At 48.9% G+C, this 20,853-nt stretch overlaps 8 protein-coding genes across 8 annotated transcripts; 6 read left to right on the top strand and 2 right to left on the bottom strand.

Annotated features, from left to right (window-relative positions):
• The first annotated feature begins 193 nt into the window (after positions 1 to 193).
• Positions 194 to 921, top strand: P174DRAFT_123638 (DASH complex subunit DAM1). Its single transcript, XM_024821075.1, has 2 exons — positions 194 to 645; positions 701 to 921. The coding sequence occupies exons 1-2, from the start codon at positions 319 to 321 to the stop codon at positions 764 to 766; spliced, it is 393 nt and encodes a 130-aa protein (XP_024683639.1). The 5' UTR covers positions 194 to 318; the 3' UTR covers positions 767 to 921.
• Positions 922 to 2,231: 1,310 nt separating this feature from the next.
• Positions 2,232 to 4,085, top strand: P174DRAFT_366320 (putative ubiquitin C-terminal hydrolase Ubp8; the record flags this gene model as incomplete). The annotated part of the gene is made up of 7 exons (XM_024822104.1): positions 2,232 to 2,283; positions 2,345 to 2,605; positions 2,656 to 2,760; positions 2,808 to 3,139; positions 3,193 to 3,621; positions 3,675 to 3,881; positions 3,972 to 4,085. The coding sequence occupies 7 exons, from the start codon at positions 2,232 to 2,234 to the stop codon at positions 4,083 to 4,085; spliced, it is 1,500 nt and encodes a 499-aa protein (XP_024683638.1).
• A 448-nt stretch (positions 4,086 to 4,533) lies between these two features.
• P174DRAFT_439718 (40S ribosomal protein uS14) lies at positions 4,534 to 5,514 on the bottom strand. The gene is made up of 5 exons (XM_024826876.1): positions 5,437 to 5,514; positions 5,348 to 5,371; positions 5,205 to 5,247; positions 5,084 to 5,140; positions 4,534 to 4,961 (listed from the first exon to the last, which is right to left on the bottom strand). The coding sequence occupies exons 1-5, from the start codon at positions 5,472 to 5,474 to the stop codon at positions 4,953 to 4,955; spliced, it is 171 nt and encodes a 56-aa protein (XP_024683637.1). The 5' UTR covers positions 5,475 to 5,514; the 3' UTR covers positions 4,534 to 4,952.
• A 5,102-nt stretch (positions 5,515 to 10,616) lies between these two features.
• P174DRAFT_458637 (Ytp1 family protein) lies at positions 10,617 to 12,589 on the top strand (the record flags this gene model as incomplete). The annotated part of the gene is made up of 4 exons (XM_024829692.1): positions 10,617 to 10,875; positions 10,931 to 11,568; positions 11,636 to 12,337; positions 12,407 to 12,589. The coding sequence occupies 4 exons, from the start codon at positions 10,617 to 10,619 to the stop codon at positions 12,587 to 12,589; spliced, it is 1,782 nt and encodes a 593-aa protein (XP_024683636.1).
• A 1,095-nt stretch (positions 12,590 to 13,684) lies between these two features.
• P174DRAFT_367609 (dienelactone hydrolase family protein) lies at positions 13,685 to 14,623 on the top strand (the record flags this gene model as incomplete). The annotated part of the gene is made up of 4 exons (XM_024822184.1): positions 13,685 to 13,772; positions 13,832 to 14,160; positions 14,236 to 14,353; positions 14,421 to 14,623. 4 exons carry the CDS (start codon positions 13,685 to 13,687, stop codon positions 14,621 to 14,623), a joined length of 738 nt encoding a protein of 245 aa, XP_024683635.1.
• A 688-nt stretch (positions 14,624 to 15,311) lies between these two features.
• rbd2 (rhomboid protease family protein RBD2) lies at positions 15,312 to 16,469 on the top strand (the record flags this gene model as incomplete). Its single annotated transcript, XM_024822237.1, has 6 exons — positions 15,312 to 15,504; positions 15,588 to 15,725; positions 15,813 to 15,894; positions 15,950 to 16,015; positions 16,073 to 16,194; positions 16,252 to 16,469. 6 exons carry the CDS (start codon positions 15,312 to 15,314, stop codon positions 16,467 to 16,469), a joined length of 819 nt encoding a protein of 272 aa, XP_024683634.1.
• A 225-nt stretch (positions 16,470 to 16,694) lies between these two features.
• Positions 16,695 to 19,151, top strand: P174DRAFT_439713 (GPI-anchor transamidase subunit GAA1). Its single transcript, XM_024826875.1, has 5 exons — positions 16,695 to 16,761; positions 16,910 to 17,201; positions 17,288 to 17,526; positions 17,601 to 18,496; positions 18,554 to 19,151. The coding sequence occupies exons 1-5, from the start codon at positions 16,749 to 16,751 to the stop codon at positions 19,037 to 19,039; spliced, it is 1,926 nt and encodes a 641-aa protein (XP_024683633.1). The 5' UTR covers positions 16,695 to 16,748; the 3' UTR covers positions 19,040 to 19,151.
• P174DRAFT_449555 (proteasome regulatory particle lid subunit RPN9) lies at positions 19,150 to 20,797 on the bottom strand. Its single transcript, XM_024828856.1, has 3 exons — positions 20,334 to 20,797; positions 20,017 to 20,252; positions 19,150 to 19,953 (listed from the first exon to the last, which is right to left on the bottom strand). The coding sequence occupies exons 1-3, from the start codon at positions 20,599 to 20,601 to the stop codon at positions 19,312 to 19,314; spliced, it is 1,146 nt and encodes a 381-aa protein (XP_024683632.1). The 5' UTR covers positions 20,602 to 20,797; the 3' UTR covers positions 19,150 to 19,311.
• Positions 20,798 to 20,853: the final 56 nt, after the last annotated feature.

The raw sequence follows: 20,853 nt of genomic DNA, 5'->3' as shown, positions 1-20,853 counted from the left end.
ATTCCCGATCCAATCGCAAACTGGAAAAGCGGGGGATCAACAATGCGGCGCCCACTGTTTTAATTAACGAGGCAGAACGCAATAAACACTCGATAGATATTATCTACCGATCTGCCTTAGGTCTTCAACAAATTCAATTCCAAACCAACCATTTACAAACTGCGTTTGATATCCTTTGCTGAGCTGCTCAACTATCTTGCTGGCTCGGCCCAATTCATCACGTGTTGTGATTGTTTATCGTTGGCCGCGCAACAACAAAGGCTTCCTACTCAGATTTCTGATTAGCTTTCCTCGAACATCGGTTTATTGTGAGAATCTATGATGGAAGCTGCTCTCACTCGGCCTCGGTCATCCTCGCGCCCGCGACCTTCGTCCAGGCCCACAACTCCTCTACGGCCCAATTCTCGATCGTCAATCCGCGAAGCACATGGATATGGGACGAGTATCAGCAATGCTGGCTACACGCAACCCGCAATCAATGCTCTCGAGCCGCAGTTTGCAGAACTTGCAGATTCTATGGCAGACCTTGAGGCGAACTTCATGCACCTTCAGTTGATGCACGAGAGTTTAACGCGTTTCAGCGAAAGCTTTGCCAGCTTCCTCTATGGTTTGAATATGAATGCATTCTGTGTGGACTTTCCGGAGGTATGTCGGACTAAGCCTTTACCTCTCATATAGTCCCTTGCTCACTAAGAACTAGGCACCAATAGCAGATTCGTTCCGGAGGGCTAAACAAGCTGAAGCTCAAAAAGGTATTGTCAAGTAACATTCGACAAAATTAACAAGACAACTATACTCACTAAGATTGCAGAGGCTGAAGCTGAAGAAGTTCGACGAGCTGTTGACGCTGAGGCAACGTTCATGTGAGTTACCCTTAAATCAAAGCAGCATTGCACATTGGATGTTCATTCTGACCACGATCCGGGGCCACAGGACGACAGATACCTCGTTCGTCGAGAATCCTCCTAGCACGATTTCCTCCAAGCCCACATCCAAATCCTCCGTCCCTTCTCGAGGAGCTACTCGGGGGTCTTCAACGCGCGGGTCGACACGCGGTCGCTATACAACGAGAGGGACTAATCGGGCTCGGCCCAGCGCATTGCCTCGAGGTAGAGGTGTTCGGTGAGAGCTGTTCTGGGAACAATAACGTTACAACCAAATATCCTCGTGTACAACTGTGCTCCATCAGACTTTGCCCATAAACTCAAGATAAGGAAGATTGGCAGCACTGCCGAGACCTGGAGATCAAGGAGCAGAGATCTGACGGAGAAGCGCCGGTCCGGCCCAATGTTGGAGGCACAGCTATACCAGATGAACCAGATCAGCCAGAAAGCTACAAAGCCGCTGGGCTGCTTCGCTAGCATGCAGCTGCCTCCATTCGAACCGTAGCCCTTCTCTTTCCATGGACTACTTTTGTTGAGATGGATTTCAAACTTGCCATTGCCACTGAAGCCAGATTAATGACATGGCAATGCGAGATAAAACTATCTTTAGAAATAATGGCCTACGCAATTCTTAGTTTTATTTCACAAGCGCAATATGAGACACTATAGAGTACTCCTTACCTTTAAATCTCCCACAAAGGCGGCGTCTCACCCGGGGTTGCGGATCCAGGCCCGGTTCCTTATCGCTCCGAGCGGCGGACCCTGAGGAGAAAATGATCTCTTAAACCAACATCAAGCCGTCCACAAAGCTTCTGTGGCGTCACATAGTTTCGGCTCAATAATCTTGAGGCAACACCTATCATTTTAACAAGTCTAATCATCTGCAGTTCAAGCTTTGCTTTTTATCAAGTGTTGTTGCTGGTACATCATTTGCTCCTCAGGTCGCTTCGGTGCTAATCCGATCCGCACGGCACACTTAGTGCTAGCAGGGGGACACTGAGGTTCACCACAGCCTTCAATAGACTCCAGCTTGGGCAACACAACGCTGAAGGTTTCTTTTGATTGAGAGGCTAGCCTCTGAAAGCTTCACAATGCGATTGTGAACTCATACAAGGTCTTTGACGACTTCTATTATGAATGCTTTGCATTCATCCACACTTCCTTCTTCGGCCGCAAGAGTCAAGGTATCTGTTGCTGGACGCCTTTCCCGGTCGTCTTATATATTTTGAAGCTCTTCCATTCAGACTCGCAAATCTTCTTTAATTCTTCTAATACCCTCTCATCCCGATATTTCCTTTCTACAACATCCTTGGAACAGCTTCATCTTGTGCTGTCACCTTCGTCACCATGGCGAGCATTACTTCAGCGTCCCTTCTCTCCGAGGCTGAGTTCGGTTGCGGTAAGCAGGCATCATCATGACACCGTTCTCTCTATAGATCTTCAAACTGACTAGTAGTAAGAGCATCTCGCCGCAATACTGACTCAGAGTGGAAACACTGCCGAGCAGTTCAAGAGCTCATTCCTTAAAACTCACAATTCTCTGGCTCCTAGGCCGTTACCTCTGTTTCCTAAGCCTTTAACGGTGGATGACTTCCCGAAGCAAAAGGGAGGTGTGCGTACTGCTTCTCTGCTAAGGCCAAAATACACCTGCTTGACTTGCTCTGGAGTGTGCGCCCCTGCCGATAGACAAGCTCATACGAAAGAGACTGGGCATCAGTTCTGTAAGTCGATCTAGTGCGACTTTACAGTAGAAGGTAGCTGACACCCGCAGACATGGAGTCAAGGGGGCGTACTCTATTCTGCCAAGGTTGCGGTGACTTCGTCTATGACCATGACTTGGAACGTCTTCGATCGTTACCTTATGGAAAGCATCAAGGTTCGCATCTTGTCTATCTTGATTGCATTCAACCTGCTAAAGTCCAGCAGCATCTAGGAGACGTAGATCAAGCGAAAGTTCATCGGATGAACAGTTTGTCAGAAATAACGCCAACAAGCGCGCTTGTGCAAAACAGGGCGTCCGAGGTCTGTACAATCTCGGACAAACATGTTATCTCAATGTCATCCTGCAGACTTTACTGCATGACCCCATCTTGAATGCCTATTTCTTGGGGAATGGCCATCAGTCGCACGATTGTACTCTCCAGGATTGCATAGGCTGCGCAGTTGCAGAAGCATTTGCCGACTTCAACAGCAGCGACAAAGCCGAAGGCTTTGCCGCATTGAATCTTCTGCTAGCATCATGGCGTGCAAGTCCCGTAGGTGGTTTCTTGACCGACTGCTACCACACTAAAATACTGACTCTTCGTAGACTTTGGCAGGTTACCATCAGCAGGACGCACACGAGTACTACCAATTCCTCGTCGACAAGTTACATACGAGCACTGAAGGACACGTGGATGACCACGACCAAGGGTGTTCTTGCTTTTTCCACCAAACATTTTATGGCAAGCTCAAAAGTAGTGTGATGTGTGATAATTGCGGCAACATTACAAAAACGGAAGATCCTATGCTCGATCTGAGTCTGGACGTTCAGGTACAGGCGAAGAAACGGGCCATGGGCGGCGGTGTCGGGCCCTCAGCGACACCTACACTAAATGGTTGCCTGGAGAGCTTTACGTCACCAGAAAGGCTGATGGCAGGTGTCTACAATTGCAGCGAGTGTGGCGGTACGCCTCAGAAAGCAACAAAGCGTTTGCGAATCAAGAAATTGCCGGCGATTCTCTGCATGCAGCTGAAGGTCTGTCTCTTCTCTCTGACGACCGCGGTGGACCTGGCTAACATGATATGCAGCGCTTCGAGCATAGCTCAGCGGTGTCCGAGAAAGTGGAAGGCAGGGTCGATTTCCCTTTGTCGATCAACATGCTCCCATATACGACACATCGGCACAGGGAGGACCTTGACAAATCCAAATTCATCTATGATCTCTCTTCTGCAGTCGTCCACAAAGGCAAATTGGACGCTGGACACTACTACGTCTACTGCAAGCAGGGCGACCAGGTTTGTCTATCCGTTATCTAGTGGCTTATGCCTCGTGTTTGCTCTTAGGAGACAACACATGACATTGTTGACTAACTCTTCTCTTGACAGTGGGTACTGTTCAACGATGATCAGGTCACTGCCGCCACCGAGGCTGAAGTCCTCAACGCCGATGCGTATCTCTTGTTTTACAATCTACGATTGTTTACTGCTTCTTTGCAGTAGCTCGTCGCATTGCCTCGGCACCCCTCAATCCTCCATAAAGAGGCAACCATCTTTGTTTTTCCCCTCCTGGGTCTAACGGACAGGAGTTCATGGTATCGGAGTTCAATTCGCGGGTCTTTATTTGAATTCCACTCGGGAGGGCCTCAATGTTACCTGATTGCATCTCTCCCATTAGGCAGACACTTAGAATACCAGGCTAAAATGGTCGCGCAAGACATGGCTTGGTGATTGCTAGAATTTGATTCCAGCAGATTTTCTCATCATATGTTCTACGAGGTAGAAATGCTACGTTGTGCGTTGAAAACGGGCAGTTTCGATAGGTAGCAGACACCGCACATCCCGTGTTTCTACAAGCAACCGTTGGCGACCACATGGTAAAGACAAGAATTTTGCCTGCACCATGGGTATGTTTCTCGAGTCGTAGAGTGTAAAAGGTGAAGTGAACCATGCCGGACCGGAGGGCTAGACGAAAGGAAAGCTCAACTATTGCAACCGACCGCTACGTCCATAGGTAGCTTTACTAGACAGGGTCGTCTACAGGTGGCATTGACCCAATTGAAGCCGTATTCGTCACATTTACCACACTGTTTCGCTATGGCGGGCTCGAGGTGTAGGTAAAGTAAGGTGGAAAGGACGGGAGAAAGATCCTCATGAATTCAATTTAAAAAATTGAATTGGAAAGATAAAAGGTTTCGACATAACACCTTTCGGGTTGTTCACACCGGCATCTCCTCTTCCTCTTTCCTATTTTCCCCCTTTGGAATTCAAGCGGATATGATTCCTTTTTGATTTTCCTCCATGGTAGCTACCGAGCGCCGAGCACGTAACGATTCGTCGTGAAACAGGAAATGGATCGAGAAAACAGATTTAACGGTACTGTATGAAGAGGTAACTTTGTTAGTGATCCGCTCTTTCTTCTGCCAACCAGTTCTCCGAGAGTGTCGTCGGTTTGACGCTGGCCATGGTGTTCCGACTTTGCGGCGTATGTGGGAACCAACCTTGTAGAAACCGATGTCCTGAGCCTTCTCACGGAAGCACTGTCTGCAGATGTCCATCTATAACCACTATCAGTCGCATGTCCAACGCGGGTTATTCTCGATAGTTGGCTCATTTCCATACCCCGTACTTGCGGATCAGACCAGCGCGGTGGGCGCAAACACGGCTGTTTCGACGCAAAATATCTGATTAGCCATTCCTGCTCGCAATTCATAATGTTTCGACCCTATCCTGCTGGTATCGCCTGGGGAATTTCGTTCACACACCATTCACGGGAACCCTTGCCGAACCTATAGAGAGACAACAAGTTAGCCAAATCGTATCGACGCATCCCAGAATTGAAGAATATCCTTACTTGCGGGGCCGGCTGTACCAAACGGACTCGTGAGTCATCTTGAATCTGAGACGAGGAAAACCTGGGGGTTGACGGTGTTTGGCAGGTGGTTTGTCGTCGCTGGCGCTGGGCGTTGAGGATAAAAGATATTAGGGTTGAAAATGCGTTGTGTGCCTATGTTCCGCTGCCGGGCTCGGGCCACCTCGCTTGAGGAGCGCTAAGCCATTTCTGGATGCATTAGGCTATAGTGGTCATGTGATTTGAGCCTCGCCTTTTTTGGCTTAGCGCCCCGCCTCCACGTCCACGGTGTTTGGTTTCTCCGCAGTGTTGGATATCAAAGCACCTGAATGAGCGAGGAACGACCTCACTCACGTCGAGGATAATCTTAAAGCCACCTCTCTTTATTATCACACGGTCGATGATTGGAAAGGAAGTTATACTGTTGAATCTGGTTACAAAGGACAGTTGACATACTTCTAGGCTTTTGCAAGTGCATATCCGAAGCCAATGCGGATGGGGGTGGTCAGCCCCTAACTCTGGAGAAGACACATCTTCTGGATATCGTTCACTGAATGGCGTCCAAATGAAACTGTTTCCGCGTTATTGCGGGTAGAAGCTGCGCACGCCCAACTACATCCATAGAGAAGCGCGCCCTGGAGGAAGCACATATGGTCGTCATTGTCACTAGCATGTGCTAGATCATTAAGCTGCATTTAGCCTGCAAATTGAAAAGCTTATGAAAGTCCGGCAAGCGAAGCACTACTGCACTGTGGTAAAAGTCGATCCAAAGTTGAGAGTGTGTATGGCATGTCACCAGTGATATGTGCCACACAGGCTTTGTTTTTGTTTCTGGCTGTTGAACAACGGTCCTACGAGAGAAGGTACTCGCGACACTCGAAGCAGAAGCAAGCATATGCGTCAAGATATGGAGGACTGGATACTGACGTATTAAGGGGTTGCAACAACAAACTAGCACATAGACCGAGTCTCAATGTCCTGTATTTTGCTCGCCTCAGCGTTCCAAAGATGTCTTCTGTTCACTTCAGCCGCCGATCACAGCTTGTCTAGTCTTACGTTTGTGTGCGCGACCAACAGCTGACTTTATCCACCACATGTGGACGAGGAATGAGAAAGTCCTGGTATGATTATGGATTGCGCGCTCACTTCGAGACTTAATTCCAAGCGTCGTGCAGGGTGTAGCTCGATGCAGGCTTGGAGTGATGTTTCTATATCGAATGGTCTCAGCTCATGGGGAGTTAGTTACCCCTGGGAAGAATAAGCCGGGGACTGGTATGACAATCCGGCATTCATTCGGTTCCAGGGCGCGGGATTACCCGTATCATATAGATACCTGGGTTAGATGTTGTCCTTGAATTCGTTCCGCAAAAGGAACTCACAAAGTCAGCAGGACCACGCCTCAGTACGGAGTATTGGAACACCTCGAAGCTCCTACATGGTAGCACGAGCCGCGGATCATCTCCTGAAACCCCGCTGATATTAGCAATGTGCCGAGTTTCCGATGTGGGAGGAATCAATTGCTGAGCAGTTACCAGTATCTATGCGCTACTACCCAGAAATGGGTCTGTTGATGACTCCAACATTGACTGGGGCCTCTGGGCGTGGCACGGTCACGGAGTAAAGTGCCGGTCTTCGCATAAGGCTTATGCTCTTGTGTTGAGGATTTATGTATCGCGCCAAAGTTTTGTGTAAACTGTAATACCCTACGTTTCTGAGAATGGTTTTGTGATATATCCGACTGTGTAAATAGAGTACCTGAAGTTTCCGAGTCCCCGAGTTCCGGCCGGCGATCATAAATTATAATTTCTAACTAGTTGGTCTTACCTGTCACCATGGCACGATTCACGAAGACCTCTCTGCAGGGAATGTGCCGCTGTGATGTGGTGCTCAACTGTACCGTGTAGGTACCACCCAGGTACTTTGGCAACTTCAGCCTATACTTCAGTTGTTCCGCGTGGAATTGAAAAGGGGTTGAATGAGTTTCCCGGGTACCGCATTACATTGATTAATACAGTACTGACACTGAAGGTGTCAATGTGGAGAGACACCAAGACTTCAAAGCTCGACCACAGTCATACGAAGTAGAGAACATGATGTCGCAGTATCTCGGCCATAACCAGAGGCTAGGGGTCTCATAGATATTCCAACATACGAAGTTCTCGACGATCGAGACCAAACCTGACGGAAAGCAGGTTGCCCAGAGTCTTCGCTGTTCCGGGTTGTGAGTCACACCACTCTAACAAAATTAGTAAGGACACAAGCATAGAAAGATCGAGAAACACATCAGGTCAGCAGGACCAGTTTGTCCGTCAACACCCATGAATTCCAAAAGACGGGTTGTGTCTTAGGGGATACGAGTGCGTGCATGTACAGTGATGCCCGTTGCGCCTCAAAGATCGGCTGTCCAGAACTTCGAGAACTTTATTCCTGAGAGAAACTGGACTGGGAGTCGATAGTTCATTCTCGCGGAAGCTCGCGGATGGCGGTGCAGGCCGATTCCTTAATCCGTTCTTACCAGCCAATCATGCCGAGAATGGATCGGCAGCGGGCGTGGGCTGTCAGATGAGTAGGCCTAATTATTGTTAGTCCGTGGTATTCAGGGAGCTCGTACGAAGTACTATCACGAGAACCCAACCGACTCGGGGCTGGCATAGGCAGTTTCGAAATTATTACCGATGCAGTCTTATTAATTATTTGATGTCGTGTCACCAACATTAGCCAACGTGCTTGGTGTTCCGCTTGGCGGGTCTCTTCTAGGAACAGATGAAGGGAACCTGAGACTTGATTGCAGCTAATCGGATTAATCGGCTGAACTCGGCGGAGTACTATGGATACATCCATGCCGTTTTTGTATACTCGCTTAAGGACTGGAGTGCCCCGTTCTTCTCATCTCCAGGTCATCTCAAGGACTCTAGATGGGATTCTTGGCGTAGTGTCTTTCCTGTCTTCAATGCAGATACTCCGTACTCTGCGCATGGGATACCTGCCCCTACCAGCATAACGTGACATCAGCTCATTCTCGGCTTCGCGTTGCCGGTAGGAAGTGTTTTGCGCCTTGGCGCTGAGTGGGAATGCACGAGTGGGTAGTTATCTACCAACTAGGCTGACAAATGACAATAGCGGATGATCTTGAAGAACAATTCCAGGGAAGAGGGGTCCAAATCTCGGACTTCGGCTTGGCAGTATCTTTCTCTACCTTAAGTACATTTCTTTTTTGCATCACGCGCAAATAAATTCATTCCTTATCAAGTAACATTTGATGTCTTTGCCTTGATATAAATGCAAGGAGAAGATGAATGAGCCCATGTAACTGCCTATATTGTCGCTCTGCATTGACGACTTCCTCATTGTACTGAGTCGTATGTGTACGTGTTTACTTACCCTTCGTGCCGTCGAATGAATAAGTGCCTTAGACTGATAGATTTTCTGCTCTGTCGCACGGTTTACAAATCATGGTAACACCAATATTGTGCCTTTCTCATTATTAGTGTTGTTAGAGATTGGCAGAGGCCCCAACTCCGTAACAGGGATGCTGGTAAGGCAGAACGTTGTCGCTCGGCACAGGCCACTTTCATCCAATCTTTGTACTCTTACGGAATTACAGAAACAGCGAATCAAAATCCCTGTAATGATCAAATGACACCTTCTGGCGATAGGCAGTTGCTCAAAGAATCAGGCTGGAAACGCTGGGCAGAAGTAGTAGGTACGTTGAGATAGCATGAGCCGCACCGATCGGATCAGACCATTAGCGGTGAGTGCCCAGTAATAAGCATCTGTTGGATAACAGAAGAATTGAAACTTTGATCGCTTTACTCGCAGTGTTGTTGCTCTCAAAATATAATCCAGTCCAAAGGGACGTACAAATAGAGTAATTTGGCCCCGTCATCGAAAGAGGTCAATGCCTGATCCCTAGTAGCTCCGATTCAGCCGCTAAAGCGCAGCTGGTAGCCTTGGTACCTTGGAATGAGGTCATCCCACGGCACGGACTGGGCCAATAGTGACTTCGATGGATTGTCACGCACTAGTCCAGGATTGGTAATTCAAGGATAAGGCGGGATGATGCCTCCCGGTGGATCCGAGCAGCCGAGAAGAAAATCTTTCTGTTTGTTCATGTTGTTCTTCCGTTGGAAAGGTCTGGATGGTAATTGCTTGTTATTGTTGCTATTGGACTGCTGTTGAGAGTTGTGTTTGTTTTTGTAGTCTGCTTCAAGCTCAAGTACGTGCTTGAGGCATTGCTGTCGAGAGGACATCAGTGATACCAACTCTGACATCATGCGAATCAGTAGGAGATTCCAGGTGATCCTGGGATACATACTCTGTAGTTCCCTGGCGTTCCAGACCGACCCATGCTGAAAACGAAAAATAAGAGAAAAGAAAAATTCTTACCAAAGACCCTCAATTACTCACACAAAGTCCCAAAGACTCCGCATGATGACGGCCTCTATGTCACTCCGGAGCTCTGATCCAGGTAGAAGGGCTATAAGCGACGAAGTTATCGTCATCACCACTCATAGTCAGCATCATAAAATGGCATGATATTTTTCAGCGCTTGATACTTTCTATATCGAAAAGCACCACGACTTTATCAAAATAACGGACACAATCAGGATTATTCGAGCCGAGCAGGGTAGCGCTAGGTAATTATTCTTCTCCACCGCCGTCCTATTCGGCATACGGAGCTTTGGGGAGCTCCTTTGTTTCCACGTCCTTCTCGGCGCAGGGCGCATCTTATCCCCGCCTGCTCCGAAAGAATCAGAGCGAAGCTCCAAAGATTAAAAAGTCATCGGCGCGTATAAAGAGAGAGGAAAAGGGAAAAAATAAAAAATACAGAGAGAAATTCTGGCCTCGCATCTTACCTCTTAATCTCACTTCCCCTCCCCTGGCTCCCATTCCATTCTTACTTCTTCCTTTCCCCTTTTCCTTCGGCAGTCTCCTTCCATACTTCAGCCCTACAGGCATACCTAACGTAAACTATTGCGCGCCAGAGCCGGTAGCAGTTGAACGCCGCAACTCGTACAGCTGCGGTTTTGCGCAATCAGAATTTCTCACAACCAGGCCATCGGAATAGCCATCAGGCGAGCTGGAGCTTAGGTTCCTCAACTCCAGCTCTCTGTAGTCGCTGCCCACCGAGAACAACCTTCTAGCTCAGTCCTTATCCCCATAATACACTAAACAAACCACCCATGCTGCGAGCAGCATCCCGCGCCGCATTTGCGGCCTCCTTCTTACTAGTAACCATCGCCAATGCGCTTCCTCACGGAGACGATGAATCCATGGAAATGGACATGGGTATGAACATGGAAGAAACAGCAAAGTCGGAGCCGCCTAAAGACGCAAACGATGAATCCCCCATGAGTTATTTCGCATACGGAAAGCATTCGGGAACCATAATGGCTCACATCGCTCTCATGATCATTGCATGGTGTTTCGTCCTGCCTACAGGTAAGAAGTCCCAGCAACCGCCATCTTCCGGACCTTGCTGATCAGTGCTGTATAGCCGTCATGTTCAGTATCGCGCGCTCGCGATTTGCACTGCCGTCGCAATTTGTCTTCCTGGTGTGCAATGCCTTTGGTTTGCTTATTGGAATTATCTACAACAGTCAGACACCTGATCTTTATGAGAACAATGCTCATCACAAGATGGGATGGATTGCGACCTGGGTCATCAGCGCACAGGTCGTTATGTCGCTGATCTTCGCATATGCTGGTAGAGGCGAGAGAGTAAAGGCATACGAGCAGGAAGCATTCCTCCCTGTGCCCACTGATGAAATGTCTGATAATTTACATCCTTATCCGTCGGGGATCCATCATGCCTATCGCTGGTCAAAAGACAGCGGCCAGGGCACCGAAAGAAACTCCTCCCTTCACAGTCGGCCAAGTTCACCTTCCTGCTCATCTCCGTCGGAAGAATATGATACCTTTGAGAAGCCCGAGCAAGTGCTCGAGAAGCCTGCTGACGGCGGCTGGCTACATAGCACCATTTTAGGTCGCTTTTTCGCCAGTCGCGTGCCTGGCATGGTATCTAGTCGCGTCCTCCGGGTCTTGAATGTTGTATCCTTGGTTATTGACAGGATTATCCTGCCTTTCGGCTTCGTCGCTATTGCAACCGGTGCTGTAGCTTATGGTGGCATCATGGTAAGCGCCTTCCCTCTAGATCCCAGTTGCCCCGATGTAAGACGGCGCTAATCGAGTTCACCTGCAGCGGGGAAGCGAAGTCTTCAACGGTCTGGCGCACTTCATCAAGGGTGGAATCTTTTTCTGGTACGGTCTGTTGACCCTGGGCCGCTGGATGGGCTGCTGGGCAGATTTTGGCTGGGCGTGGAACGTCAAACCCTCGAGCTCCATCGTCGGCAAATGGAAGGCGAAGATTCCTACTGGCGAGTTTACCGAATCCTTTGTCATCTTCCTTTACGGGGCAAGCAATGTCTTTCTGGAACATCTGGCTGGCTGGGGGGGCGCATGGACTGCCACGGACCTTGAGCATGTGTCGATTTCGATCATGTTCTTCGGCGGTGGCCTGTGTGGCATGCTATTCGAATCCAAGCGCGTCAGAGGCTGGTTGAACAGCACTGTTCTACAATTTCCCGCTCATGCCGGCGTACATGGTTCGGCAGACCCTGCTTGGCAGACCCCTGACACGCAAGGCGTCTCCCTCAATCCAATGCCTGCGCTTGTTATCCTGCTTTTGGGAATGATGATGGGATCTCACCATCAAACGAGCATGATTTCGACCATGGTGCACAAGCAATGGGGAAATCTTCTCGTTGGGTTCGCCTTGGCTCGTGGCATGACGTATGTTTTACTATACCTCAAGCCTCCGACCTCCTATCTTCCGTCGCGTCCACCAACTGAGATTGTGGCATCCTTCTGTCTGATTGCTGGCGGGTTGATCTTCATGCTAAGTGTAAGTGTCTCGTGTCCCTCGCTTTCCTCCTTTTTCAATCCACGAATTGTTACTGATCTTTTTCGGTAGACCCGCAATGTTGTTGATAGTATGGAATACTATAATCTGGATGCGATGTTCACGTTCACTGTGGGAATGGGAGTGACCGCCTTCATCATGGCTTGTGAGATTTTGGCTATTGCCCTCAAAGCTTGGGCGGTGAAGAAGGAGTCGCGACCACAACTGCCGCCTTACCAGTTCCCCGCCGCCTGAATCATTCCGAAATGATTCTGCAATGCCCGTCGCTAGATCAATTCTTCACACCTCAGCATGAAGTTTTCGACACGACCCACGGAGAAAAGAGGGAAAAATGGAAGAGCAGAAAATAACACGGACAGGATGAACTGGAGGATATAATGTTTACTTGTGATCTCTTTATACCCATTACACTATTTGACTTCTATGGCCAGGTGTTTGGCTTTGGGTGACATGACATAATACCCGATATACCACAGCCCGGGTTTTCACATTTTTTGATGCATTGTGATGTTTATGAACGATACACATGGTTTACGGAAAGGCTAATGAGGGGCTGTTGATAACCAATGATATGTCCAGATTTTTTGGGAATACGTAATACCTAAAGGCCTCTTATGGTCTTACCTAGTGGATATAGGATGAAATAAACCATGAACAATTGTACAGAGCCTTGTCCAAGTGCCACCTCCTGAACCTGATTTTAAAGCACGAGCCAAGCAGAAGTTTAGAAGTTTCTTTAGGTGGAGGTTCAGCCGCTGGAATAGCCAATCGTCCTCAGCAAGGCACGGTTTGCTGCTACTCCATATCATTTGAGGCTTTGAACTAATTCGCTCTAGCGGATTTAAAATGATTTATCTATTTATCCCCGAGCCTCCGCCGATGGGGAGGGAAAGCTTAGCCATACTCCCGATTACCCGATGCTTCAATTACCTCGGTGGCTTGGTGGAGGTCAACAATGTCAGACAGACGTTGCAGAGGGAAGATGTGACAAGGCCCGGTTAATGTCCCGCAGCTATTGAAACATGATTCTAGATGTATCAATGGACAAGGCACTTCTGTCGAAGCTGTAACACAGGATGGCCTTTACCTGGCAGTGTTGTAGTACATGGAAGAGTAAACAATTAGTAAGCGTCAATGAGGGGCAAGAGTGGGGAGAGCGGGCGGGCTCCTGCGTCGAAATCGAATTGGATGGATGTTCCTTGATGTTTCTTCGGACATTTAAGAGGGACGACTGCCCCGCGTTATCTAATCAGCTATTTTTCGCATATTTCACAGTCATTGTCAAACCTACGCTCATCACACGGTTTTCTATACTCATATCCAGTAAAGATGGCATCCAACCCTCCCGGAGCTTGCTGTGCCTCTGGCTTCAAGCACGAAGGCAACCCCGCTGGGGAGATCAAGACTGTCGAGGGTGGTAAGTAGCCTTGCTACTCCTTTCTTGACACAAATGGTCTCGATGCTGAGTCTTCAAAGTTGAAACCTACATCTCATACCCCAAGGACAACAAGAGCCCCGAGAAGGCCGTCGTCATATTGAGCGATATTTTCGGTATCTATGTCAACGCCCAGCTGCTTGCCGACGAATTCGCTTCCAATGGATACCTCGCCGTTATTCCCGATCTCTTCCACAAGGACGCTATAAAGCTCAGTGACATGGAATCCGGCAAGGCTGATCTTCCCGCCTGGCTTCCTAAGCACCAGACCGCCAACGTCGACCCTGTCGTCGAGTCTACAATCAAGTACCTCAGGCAGGACTTGGGAGTCAAGAGAATCGCTGGTGTCGGTTACTGCTTTGGTGGAAAGGTAAGCTCCATGCTTTGAGAACTGCAAGGTGCTTTTGTTGGTGCATCCCGTTCCTGACAAGGCTCTTTCGTTCAGTATGTCTGCCGCTTCTTGAAGCCCGGTAAGATCGACGTCGGTTACACCGCTCACCCCTCCTTTATCTCCAAGGAGGAGCTCGCTGCCATCGCTGGTCCTCTTTCTATCGCTGCCTCTGGTAAGTTGGTTCGCGAGGATGTGTTAGGTTACTATCAAGATCATGACTGACGTTCAGAATTTGTTAGAAATCGACAATATCTTCACCACTCAGCTCCGTCACGAGTCCGAAGATATTCTGATCAAGACGGGTCAGCCCTGGCAGATCAATCTGTTCAGCGGTGTTACGCATGGCTTCGCTGTCCGTGCTGACTTGAGCAACAAGCACTTCAAGTTCTGCAAGGAGCAGGCCTTCTACCAGGCTGTTGCGTGGTTCCAGCAGTACCTGTAGTCTGATGTTACAAGTCAGACATATATCTCATATATAATTGGTCATGATTTAATGAGCTAGAAGAAATGAGACTGCAACTTTTCAGGATCAACTTTCGTATTTATCCATGGCTGAGAGATACCCGGGCAGATAGCGTTTATCGCACACGTGACCACGTGATCCGTGTCGCTGAAAGGGCCCACTCAGACAAAGTAAAGTAGCCTCAAAGAGCCCTGAGCATTGATTGTTTTCAGTCCAAATCCAGTGCTCTGCATTACCTCCTTGTATTTTTTTCGAGTTCACAGTTCAGTCTTGCAGATTTATATTCTTTCGACTATCTCTGCATAAAGCACATCGAACTTCAGAGTTGTGTGGTCCGCATCGCATGTTTTTGGCTTCTGCATTGTTTGCATCCATCCTAGACACTGACACTGGACACCGGCAATTCTGGTTTACGACATATAGTGCATTGTCCTTGACTGATTGATGAATCACGACCTCTGTTCCCTCGAATCCCTTGTCTGATTGCTTCTTCAGTTGTAGCGACGTCAACCCTTTTCCTTCGATCTCAACACGACAGCAGACTTCAACACAAACCAAGCAGAATACTCATCCACCTTATTCCTACGTTGACCATCGCCTTTGACATACTAAATTCGTCGCGCATTCTGTGGATTGGGAATTTTGTGTCATTTCTCTACCAAGCAACATGGCGACCCCGGCCGCCTTACCGCCATTACCATTCAATCCTACCAGGGTGAGATCGTATGTGCTCCGATTACCACTTTTCACACGCCTTGTGCTATTGGTCATCGTTGCATTTTGGCTGCTCGAGCTACAAACTATATGGAGCGTGGTACAATGGGGATCATTGACGCCGAATGAGATCGGAATCGGTAGCAGTATGTCCATCTCGGCCACGCGGGCCAATCTGCAGTCGATTGTTACGTCTTTGCGTGTGAACGGTTCTGACGCCAGAAAATAGTGTACCGACTAAACACCTATCCATTTATTCACGTCGGCTTTTTTCACGCTTTCGTGAATCTGCTAGCCCTCACACCGTTGCTGGAGCGATTCGAAGCTGAGCATGGTACATTGACTGCAGTTGCTTTATTCATTGGCCGTATGTCCTCCCAGTTCGGATTCAGGAATCACGGAAAGGCCCTATCAAGGATACCTCGGCTTGCAGTGGGCTAATATCTATGCGCAGCTCTCTCAACCTTCCCTGCCGGTATATACATCCTGATTGAGAAATTCATCCTGCACAGCAACACTGCTGTGGTTGGGGCAAGGTGATATTTGGAGACCTCCTTCTCGGAAGTGAAAGTATTTCTAACATATCCTTAGTGTCTGGATTTTTCTACTGCTGGGCTCCGAAGCTATTAAGACGTTTAAGTCAAACCCATACTTTAGGTATCTCAACTCGGAACGAGCCACGATGAAATCTACAAATCATCTAATTATGCATAGTCTTGGGACAACGAAGATTCCGACTTGGACGTCACCGCTGTTCGCATGTGCTCTCATATCGATATTCGTGCCGAACACGAGCTTCTTGGGCCACCTGAGCGCTATTATAATAGGCTATCTACGTGAGTATTGTCTATTGTTGTGCTCTGTTGCTTTGCAACTAATGTGTCATTCTCTAGTCGGCCTCGGGTATCTCAAGGTGTTTGTTCCACCAGAAAAGATCCTGAGATGGATTGAGGGAAAGCTGAACCTCCTGGGACGACTGCCACATTATGTGTCAGTAGATCAAAAAACCTATGGTCGTTATGGTGTCCTTCCTACGGCGACGGCGGCCGTAGGGGGTGAGAGGCCCACTCCTCTGAGCTATCTGGGCACGAATCAGCGCCTCGGTCCTTGAAGCTACCACGCTCAGCAGGAAGAAATTTCAATTTTGTGTGCATATTAATCAATAATATACTTGTTAACGAAGCGTTAAGTGTATCAGCTAAAATTTGTCAACTCATTTGCTTTACTTGTAATCTATTAGAGCGAGTTGTGTAGGTGGTCACTACCGGCCGACGTAAATTTAGATACCATCTATTGCGGAGACGATGGTTGCAATTCATTCAACTTGCCCTCCAAGCCCTTTTACAACAACACTCGGCATGGGAAGATAATTCCGAATGTCTTCAATTCCATGGCATTAAAATGTAAGTTGAACAGTTCAAATTACGCGAAGCGACTTGGTTTATAGACAATGTTTATCTCAATGCGCGCGATGCATCCCCTAGCCTCCACCCCAGAATGCCATCAGAGGGAGCTTCAGATAGACCTAAGCTGACAGTGACCGGGTCACAGCCGTGATCCGCAAATTGCGGAGCAATCCTCAGTTTCTCTTCGTACGCCTGCCGTATATACTTTCTCTTCTTTGCATAATCGCAGGAGTGGTCTGGCTTCTTCTTCTTCCCCTCGAGGAATACGCCCGTCGAACATACATCTCCGAGAATGCGCTCTTGCCTGGCCAGGTCCATGCGTACTTCGCAGGCAGCGAACAGAATATCTTCCGCGGGTATAAGAAGGAACTCGAAAGTTTGCTGAATCCTGGGGATCAGGGAGGTCAGGAGCCGAAGGATAGTGAATTGACACCAGTGTACGTTGAGACGTTGCTGCAACACCTTCTTACTGCCTAATGGTGTGGTCTGGTGGTCACATTGCTTATTCCAAATCTGCGACTAGAATTTCGGTTCAGATACAGTCGATCTTGCGAGCGGCAGGGTTGAAAGTTGCGACGCAGAAGTACGAGTACACTTCTTCGGGTATCACGCATGAGGGACAGAATGTCTACGCGATCATCCATGCGCCACGGGGCGATGCAACGGAGGCGATTGTGCTGGTTGCTGCTTGGAAGACTGTTGATGGAGAATTGAACTTGAATGGAGTCAGCCTTGCGCTGACGCTGGCAAGATACTTTAAGCGTGGGTCGAATCTTATCGCGATGCGTTGTCGGGAAGGGTGTCATTCGGGACGCGCTGATGACGATCGTCTCTAGGTTGGTCTTTGTGGTCCAAAGATATCATTTTTCTGTTTCCGCCAGACAGCAAATCCGGAACGCAGGCGTGGATCGATGCGTATCATGACATGCAACCGTCCTCGGTCCAGCCTCTGCCACTGAAGAGCGGTGCCCTACAGGGAGGACTCGTTATTGAATACCCCTTCGATCATCGATTCGAGTCTTTACATATCGTCTACGATGGCGTCAACGGGCAACTGCCCAATTTGGATTTATTTAATACGGCCATTTCAATCGCCGGGGGTCAGATGGGCATCGGAACCAGTTTGCAGGAAATGTGGGAGCATGATGATAGCTATCAAAAGCGCCTGCAGACAATCCTCAGGGGTATGGTCAAGCAGGGCTTCGGACACGCTACTGGAGCACATAGTAGTTTCATGCCGTACCACATCGATGCGATCACTTTGCAAACGAAGGGAGATGGCTGGCAAGATGAGATGGCTCTGGGTCGAACTGTGGAGAGTCTCTGTCGCAGTCTCAACAACCTGCTCGAACACCTTCACCAGAGTTTCTTCTTCTATCTGCTGATGCACACCAATCGCTTCGTCAGTATAGGTACTTACCTTCCAAGTGCGATGCTAATTGCTGGAAACTTCACTATCATGGCGATTGCTTTGTGGATGCGTACGGGCTACTATATGCACGCTCACGCGACCTCTACCACGAAAGGAGAAGGTCCCCAGGATAAGAAGACTCCGGCCGATCAAGCAACGAATACGGAGAAAAATAGCGAATTGAATGCCGCAAATCCCAAGGAGCTACCGAGTCCTGGCAGTGTCCTGGAGCGACAGTTAGCGCTCCCGCTCACCCTAGTTATCGGGCTACACCTGCTCGGCCTGGTCCCTCTTTTCATCTTCAATAACATTCATCACAAGGTCAGTCTCCTCACTCTTGCACTGACGTAGTCCTGCAAGACTTCTAACAACCGACAGTACTATACGACCGCGACCTATACTTGCCTCGGAGCCGGGGTCATCCTCCCCCTGATCGTGTCAGTCCTCTTGAACCATGGGTTCACTTCTCCTCCAACAACTCAGCAATATCTCCTGACTAAATCCTTCTCCCTCCTTCTCCTCGGCCTGTTCCTCTCTACCCTTGCCACATTGAACTTCTCTCTTTCCTTCATGGTTGGCCTACTCTGCGCACCACTTAGTTTCGTCAAGTGCGTCAATCCCCAGACCAAAGCCGCTCTGCGGTACTCCATCGCTATACTTGGTTTGCTAGCCTTAAATGTCCTTTCTCCTCCTGCGATTCTCCTTGGGGCATGTTGGTACTCAGGCGTGTCAGTTGAGTCAGTTCTGACTCAGGCAGCATTCGGATGGAATGTCTGGGGTATGTGGACACAGGTGGTTGTATGGTGTGTCTGGTGGCCTGCTTGGGTGGTTGGATGTGTCTTACTAGGATCGTCTCTTCTTTGAATCCTGGGGTCAGATATCACTCGACATTCAGGCTATTGTTCATACACCACCCTCATATTATTCAATATGTATATCGTTGCCTTTGGTATTTTATAATTTATCTAAAGGTAGGGCTCATCCTTGACTGGAAAGGTCCAATCGCTCTCGTTGTTTTCTAGTTATTCAGAGTGTATAAGGTTCGTACATAAATGCAAAACAGTACCCTTATAGTACCCTCGAAGGCCAGAAACACGGGCTCATAAACGGGTACCTATCGTTACGAGGTTCACTTTCTAGGCAGCCCACACATCCTTACCAACTCCCTCGATCCAGTGACCCAGCTGATTCACACCAGCATCCCAATCCTTGAGTCTATTGCGCATGCCTTCAATCTGCTTCATATCCAGAACCTTGGGCTGCACCCAGTGAATCTGAGCGACTTGCGCAACCTGATCAATAGCACCCTTGAGAAGACCCAGGGACAAAGCCTTCATGACCAGGTGCTCGATCTCCTCAGGCTTGACCTTCGTCTCGGAGGAGATCGACGCGAATGTGAGGTTGCGGTCGTGCGGGGGTCGGCGGAAGACCATTTCCGTGAGTGCTGACAGGGAGATCTTCTGGTAGAGAAAAATGCGATGCTGCTCGAGCAGCTTGTTCTTGGAAATGTTGCCGGCCAGGACATCGTACGCAGTAAGGTCGCCACGGTTGAAGGCAAACAGGAGGTCGCGCAGCCAGCTGTGCGGCGTCTCGGTGAGCGAGTCCAGGATCGGGTGCAGGAGGAGTTCACCAAAGTTGTAGATCGTGTCGGAGACGAGGGCGGCGACACTCAGGCTGTATGCGCGGGAGACACGCTCTGACTCGCTGAGATCCTCCAGGTTGATGCAGGCTAGGTAAAGAAGGGCGTTTTTGTAATAGGCGGCGAATTCTTGTTTGGCCTTCACGTACGTTCATGGTTAGTTCGGGAAAGAGGAATAATGCGAATTGGACGTTCAACTTACGTGGTAGTAATCTGCGTTGACCTTGTAAAAGGAAGCGTGCACCACCGTCTCGACCGAGTCGAACGAGTCCAAAACCTTCTGGCATACTTCCAGATCTTTTTGCGCTCCATCCAGGTCCTGTAGTCGCTGCTTCACGTTTGCAACTTCCGCAAGGGCATACACGTGAGCTTCTTGTGTGTCGGGTTTGTTCACTTTGTCGGCAAGTGATGTAAGGAAGGAGAGTCGCTCTTGGTCATCTGTCATCCCATTGACTGTCAGTCAAATGCTACCTTGCGTTCTCCCTTTCTAGCTAGAAAGAATATGGATCTCAAACGAACCTGCGCATTCCGTTGATGCCATCAAACCCAACGAGACGAACTTCAGCTGATTGATCTTGTCGGCGAAGCTCAGAACAAACGTCTTGAATATCGGTAACCGTTGAGGAGCGCTTTCAGGTAACTGGAAGAACTCCACCAGAGCGTTGGTCAATTGATGCCATAGTTTTCGTTCCCAAAAATCTTCAAAGCTAAGGAAGAAGGCCTGGCTCTGCTCTGGAGCTTGTTGCAGCTGGTCTGCCAGGAAATCGGAGATCTTCTGGTTCTCCATGGTGGAGAAGTGAAGGAGAGATGCTGGTTTCGCGGGACGCGAGGATACGGACGGTAGGAAGGAAGAAGAGACTCAAGTATTTGAGATGAAGAGATAATTAGTGGCGGAGGAGAAGACAGGGGAATTGGTTCTATGAAATCGTGAGAGCAAGGATGCTTAGGTCTTAGAGGGCGGCGTTGCGTAGGAGCTTGGGCGGTGTCTCTGCGCCGCCGTAGTACCTCTTAGTGGAGAGATGACATCCCTACAAGCTAC

Source organism: Aspergillus novofumigatus (assembly GCF_002847465.1).
Source record: "Aspergillus novofumigatus IBT 16806 chromosome Unknown P174scaffold_3, whole genome shotgun sequence".
Classification (NCBI taxonomy): domain Eukaryota; kingdom Fungi; phylum Ascomycota; class Eurotiomycetes; order Eurotiales; family Aspergillaceae; genus Aspergillus; species Aspergillus novofumigatus.
Note: the sequence above shows the minus strand (reverse complement) of the source record. Positions and strands in the feature narration are given on the sequence as shown.